The following is a 5,837-nucleotide window of genomic DNA, read 5'->3' on the forward strand; positions in this document are numbered from 1 at the left end:
AACCTCTCCAAAGAAATTGTGGGATTCGTTAGAAAGCATGTTTGCATCAACCACATTAACCAATCAATTGATAATGAAAATGAATTTATACTCATTGAAGATGGAAGATGTATGTAATGTATCTGACCATAATAATAAATTTAATGAGTTGGTATCTAGAATCATGAATGTAACCGAAGATATCAAAGATGAAAAGAAAGCGCTACTAAATCATTAGTGCAATCAAGGTTAGCATGGAAAAGCTTACTATAGTTATATAAAGTAGTGAAATCATTGAAGGAGAGTCAACATATGATGGGTATTGATCAATTTCTCGGGAAAAATCAGGTACTAGTAGTAAGGGAGGACACAAAAAGAACTATGGTGATCAATATGGTAGAAGTTTTCAACCAAGAGATATGAGATCTATCAAGTGTCATTTGTGTCGATAATTCAGTCACATGCAATCTAGATGTCCAAAATTTATAGAGGATGTGCGAAATATAAAGAAGAAGACAAAATTGAAAAACGTTTCTTTTGCAAATATGGTTAGTTAGGTAGACGATCTTTTAGCTCACGGGAATCAAGGTGACTATGAAGCGAAAAGATGTGAGACTTTGAATGAAGGGAGGATATGTTGTGTTAAAGTGGATACTAATCCAAGTTCCACATCGAGTAATGTGAAGAAAAAAAGGAATAAAAAGTTATTCTAAATATAGAGAGTTAGTTCAAGCTTATTTATCACAATAATTCTAGACTTTGAGAATTTGGATAATTGTGTGTCCCAAAGAGGGTTTACAATTTTTTGGTATATAAATTATTGTAGAGAAAACTTTCTATTTTTTCGTCCAAAAATAATTGTTGTGGGAGTTTTCTATTTTTCCCTTCAAAAATAATTGTTGGGAGAGTTTGTAATTTTTCTATCTAAAAATTACAAATTAATAATAAATTTTTAATCGTGAATCTACTATATTTTATTTATATTAATTAGTGAAGTTTTGATTATATTTTCAACCATGTACTCACAGACTTATGTATTGCATAAAGAAAGTTTATATTTGTCATTAATTTGTTTTGTTTTTTTAATTATTAATTTTTGGTCTAATAATATTAATTATTTTTAAATTTAAAAATTATCAATATCAAAGTGTTAAAGTTTGTGCTGTATCTTATGTTTGTATATGTGTTAGTGTTTTGCATAACTGAGCTAGATGTAACATCACTAAGATATAATGATGGCATAAGGTGCATGTGAAGTATTTATACTCTTATATGACTTTCACAACTTAGCTGTTTCTCCCTCTCTCAATTCAATAATGTAGTAACAACTTATAAATCTAAATAAACTATACAAAATTTCAGATGTTACGTACCACCATAATAAAAACTATTTATTTATACTATGAAGATATAATTTTGTGCAACAATTAATATATTTTAGTTCAATTTTCTCCGATATAGTATATAGTATATGTATCCTAATGCACACAAAGTACTATGGTAAAAAGTGGAAAAAAAACTACAATATATGATTAAAATCATGATTAATTTACAGAAAGTTGCTGTAAGATGCTTCAATTACAGTGCAGATTTCACTAATCAACCAAAAAAGTTCACACCTTTCTTCAATTAAAAATTTGATAATAAATTAAAATAATTGAATACTATCTTCTGAAAATTCTCAGTGTGTCATACTGAAAAAAATAGTTTTACAAATCCACCACCAAGCTAAACTGATGAAAAAGCATTATCCTTTTTCAATGCTCTAAAACTGTCAAAACAATATTATAATAGCTTCTCCAATTTATTTTTATTATTATATATTCTCACCATCTCATAATTAGTGATTTATTTATAATAAAAAAAATGTTATAAAATAAATAATTTATTTTAATTTCTAAAATATTTTTTTTAATTTTATCCTCTAATTAATATTAATTTCATCATTCCTCAAATATAATAATAATATTTTAATAAAAATATTATTTTCTTTTATTTTTTTATTTTTTTAATATAAATGAAATGGTAAATTAAATTACTCATTATAAAACGGAAAGAGTATATTATTCATCTTTAAGAGTATACTATTTATAAAAAAAATTAACTTTTAAATTTATTAAATAATCAATATAAATATATATATATATATATATATATATATATATATATATATATATATATATATATATATATATATATATTATATATATATATATATATATATATATATATTATATATATATATATTTCACATTCATTAATTATTCAATAAATTTAAAATAAATAAATTTTTAACCAAAGGTAGTAATATTTCCATTATGTAATTGCACAAGTACCAATGTTTGTTTTTATTATAAAAGCATGTACATTTTGTTCTTCTTACCAATTATACATCAAACACACACGGCACCTGTTTGTACTAGTCTTCCATGGCAGCTCAATTAAGGTACGAAATTTGTTTGTTCATCTATTCTTCTATCTTTTCAAACCTAATAACTTGTTCTATACAATTCAAATGCTATACAAAATTTGAACTTTCCTTGTTTTCTTTCATCACAGTTTTCACCATTGTGCAAGAAACTTGTTATAAAGCTGCATCAAATAGTAGAATACCGGTAAGATCTTCATATCAATTTTCTTTTTGTAGTTAACTTAGTTGTCATAAACTAAAAACAATCACCAAAACAGACACGAACACCAGATACTGACACATACGGTTGTAATACTTTAAAAAATGAGATTGATTGAATGTTCGGTGTTGGTGTTGAATACTGAGACGTATTATCAATTTATACTTACAATTTTCATTTCTAACAGAAAAATTTCAATTATATCTATGGATGATCTGAATTGGGGTGGCTCAGAAGTTATGCAAGAGAGGGCGCGAATCTTGTGGAATACTCAGCAGCAACAAAACTTTGAAGGATGCTACAACATAACAAACTCTCTTACTCATGAAATACAAGAGATGCATAATGTTGAAATTGATCATAGTGCAAATTCAAATTCTGAAAGAGTGATGATGATTCCAAATAAAAATCTGTTACAGCATGCAACAACCATGACAGTGAAATCGAAAGCTGGATCCAGCTGGGAAGAACCTTTAATGCATCAATCAGATCAATCCCTTTTGGTCAATAGACTTTACAACATGACAGATTTCAACTTGGCCCACCAACAACAACAACTCAATTTTAACAACTCTTTTGATTGTTTGCTTTCAGATACTAATAGCAACACAGACACTTCTATTGAAAATGATGATGATGGTGGAATTTCAAGGTTGTTTTCTGACTGCAGAAATTTATGGAGCTTCAGTTATGTCAATCCTACATCCTCATCCGATGATAGTAATGTTTCAAACTATGAAGCACCGACACAAACACAGGTATCAGACAAACCTTCAATCAGAAGTTTTGGTTTAAATGGTACAAGTTACGAAGCATTCGGACAGACACGTGCACCAGACACACATTCAATCAGAAGTGTTGGTTCAAATGGTATAAGTTATAAAACACAGAAACAGACACCAGATACATCTTTGATCAGACGCGTTGGGAAGAAAGACATGAAATGTCCATTCAATGTTGAACTTGACGAAACGGTGTCTCAAAGCTCACCAGATCAATACATCACTCAAAGAAAAGCAATAAATTCAAGTACTATTCATAATTCTTCATCTCTTGAAGGTGGTTTTAGCCTTATCACTGATAAGCCACCAACAAACAAGAAACCAAGATCTGACAAAGCACCTTGTTCAACCAACATAAATTTCCAACAACCAAATTCATCATCATCATCATCAATATGCTGTTCATCTTCAACCGAAGAGCCTGATCGAGAAGCAATAGCGCAAATGAAGGAAATGATGTATAGAGCTGCAGCATTTAGGCCAGTGAATTTCGGAATCGACGACATCGATGTGATTGAAAAAAAGCCTAAGAGAAAAAATGTTAAGATATCAAACGATCCACAAACTGTGGCTGCAAGACAAAGAAGGGAAAAAATAAGTGATAGGATTAGGGCTTTGCAAAAGATTGTACCTGGTGGAAACAAAATGGACACTGCTTCAATGCTTGATGAGGCTGCAAATTATCTCAAGTTTTTAAGGTCACAAATTAAAGCACTTGAAAGTTTAGGTAACAAAGTTAATACTATGGATTGTAATCATCCATCTAGTATTGCTTTCTCTTTTAATCCTTCTTTTTCCATGCAAATGATTCCTAATCATTTCAATTATGATGATCATCTCTAATCATTTCATTATTATTACCAAAGACAATGATTAATGTATCTGATATTCATTAATTTTCTAGCCAGAGAAGCATAAGGATTCTACTAATTGTTACAGTAATGTTTAATTATTATCTTTGTATTGTAACTTTCTTCAGTATGATCAATTATCAGTGACTTTGTTTAAAATTTACATTAATGATGATGTTTTCTGGTCTTGTCAATCAGGTGCACAAGCACCATCATGCATGATCAAATAGTTTTATTGTTTTAGTTACACTGTTATTCGTGCACTATTACTGTCATTGCATTAGGTGCACAAGCACCATCTTGCATGATGAACTGGTTTTATTGCTTTAGTTAAGGTTTTAAAAAACGATCCATTACGTGAAAACGGTCGCGACAAAAAATATCAGAGAGTGTCAATATCAATATCGTTATTCACCATTTTACAATAAAGAAAAAAATTGTTGTTAGTTCAGGTCGTCGCAACTGCCGTAACACAGTAACCGTACCTAATGAAATCGCGAAAGTTTTTACAAGAGTGCAATACTATATGACTTGTTTTTTAAAATAGAGTTTATTCCTGCACTTGTTTTGAGTATGTTTCAATAGTCCTAATTATCATAAACTCACTACTCATTCAATTGTGTTAAATTTTCGAAACTATTTTTTTTATCTTCATAAAAAATTGTTTTTGTTTCATTTTATAAAAGTACTGTAGTTTAATGTCTTGCATCTTTCAAAGTAAAAACATGTAAATATCTCAAATTCAATTTTAATAGTATATACGATCAATCTTGCAACATCAATATCAATCAAAATCATAATAATGAAACATTCATTTGAGGACAAGCTGTCATTAATTGATTATCACAAAAACTAGTGAAAATAATTGACATGGGTGACCATACCTTTTAAGTTGCATGCAGAAAGGTCTAGATATTAATTAAAAGCTCTTACTTATATATTGAGCTAGAAAGTGATTGTCACTTTAAGTTACATTTTTCTTGAAAAACCTTACACCACTAATTAGTTTTTTAATTAATGTGCTTTGTTAGCTAACCAATGCAAAAAAAAACATTCTCTTAAGATTAGTGTGCAAAATCAGTGGCCCTGTCTCCTTAATTCAACCCAAAGCGTGCTATTGAAAGTCACTCCAAAACGCGTTGCTAGGCACGTGCATATTCTTCTTTTTTGGCACAAGTGTTTGTCACGAACAATTATATAAAATTTTCATGTGTCTTGTTTAAATGTACTGTACTGTACTGTATCAAGTTTATCAAATAATGTAGCTAATGATATTGTTAATCATGATCGCTATGATAACGACGGCTAGAACAAAAGGTGATTAATTTAATTTAACTCGAATATTTTTACTATTCATGTCTTAATTTGTGCTATTGTTACTTTATCTGCATGCGGTGTTTTTGTGTTTTTGTGTTTTTTTTCAGCCGTGTCTGGTACTTTTAACCTGACAAAAACAATTACAAGTACATTCTTATAATTGATGCTCTCTCCATGTGTGACTTACTCTAATTCCCTACTGTCATATCATCTTGTATTCTCATCTAACCATCTGAATTTGATCAGAAGATTTTGATTTAAAATTGATAATTTTGAAG

At 29.1% G+C, this 5,837-nt stretch overlaps 1 protein-coding gene across 1 annotated transcript; it reads left to right on the forward strand.

Annotated features, from left to right (window-relative positions):
- Positions 1 to 2,301: 2,301 nt before the first annotated feature.
- LOC127076443 (transcription factor bHLH87) lies at positions 2,302 to 4,411 on the forward strand. Its single transcript, XM_051018105.1, has 3 exons — positions 2,302 to 2,425; positions 2,539 to 2,594; positions 2,797 to 4,411. The coding sequence occupies exons 1-3, from the start codon at positions 2,318 to 2,320 to the stop codon at positions 4,232 to 4,234; spliced, it is 1,602 nt and encodes a 533-aa protein (XP_050874062.1). The 5' UTR covers positions 2,302 to 2,317; the 3' UTR covers positions 4,235 to 4,411.
- The last annotated feature ends 1,426 nt before the right edge of the window (positions 4,412 to 5,837 follow it).

This window comes from Lathyrus oleraceus, chromosome 4 (assembly GCF_024323335.1).
Source record: "Lathyrus oleraceus cultivar Zhongwan6 chromosome 4, CAAS_Psat_ZW6_1.0, whole genome shotgun sequence".
Lineage (NCBI taxonomy): Eukaryota > Viridiplantae > Streptophyta > Magnoliopsida > Fabales > Fabaceae > Lathyrus > Lathyrus oleraceus.

Excerpts from the sequence above, each read along its gene's own strand:
- LOC127076443 (XM_051018105.1), top strand. The coding sequence starts at position 2,318 with ATGTTTGTTTTTATTATAAAAGCATGTACATTTTGTTCTTCTTACCAA. Across the intron at positions 2,426-2,538 it reads TCCATGGCAGCTCAATTAAG|TTTTCACCATTGTGCAAGAA; the intron begins GTACGAAATTTG and ends CTTTCATCACAG. Across the intron at positions 2,595-2,796 it reads CATCAAATAGTAGAATACCG|AAAAATTTCAATTATATCTA; the intron begins GTAAGATCTTCA and ends CATTTCTAACAG.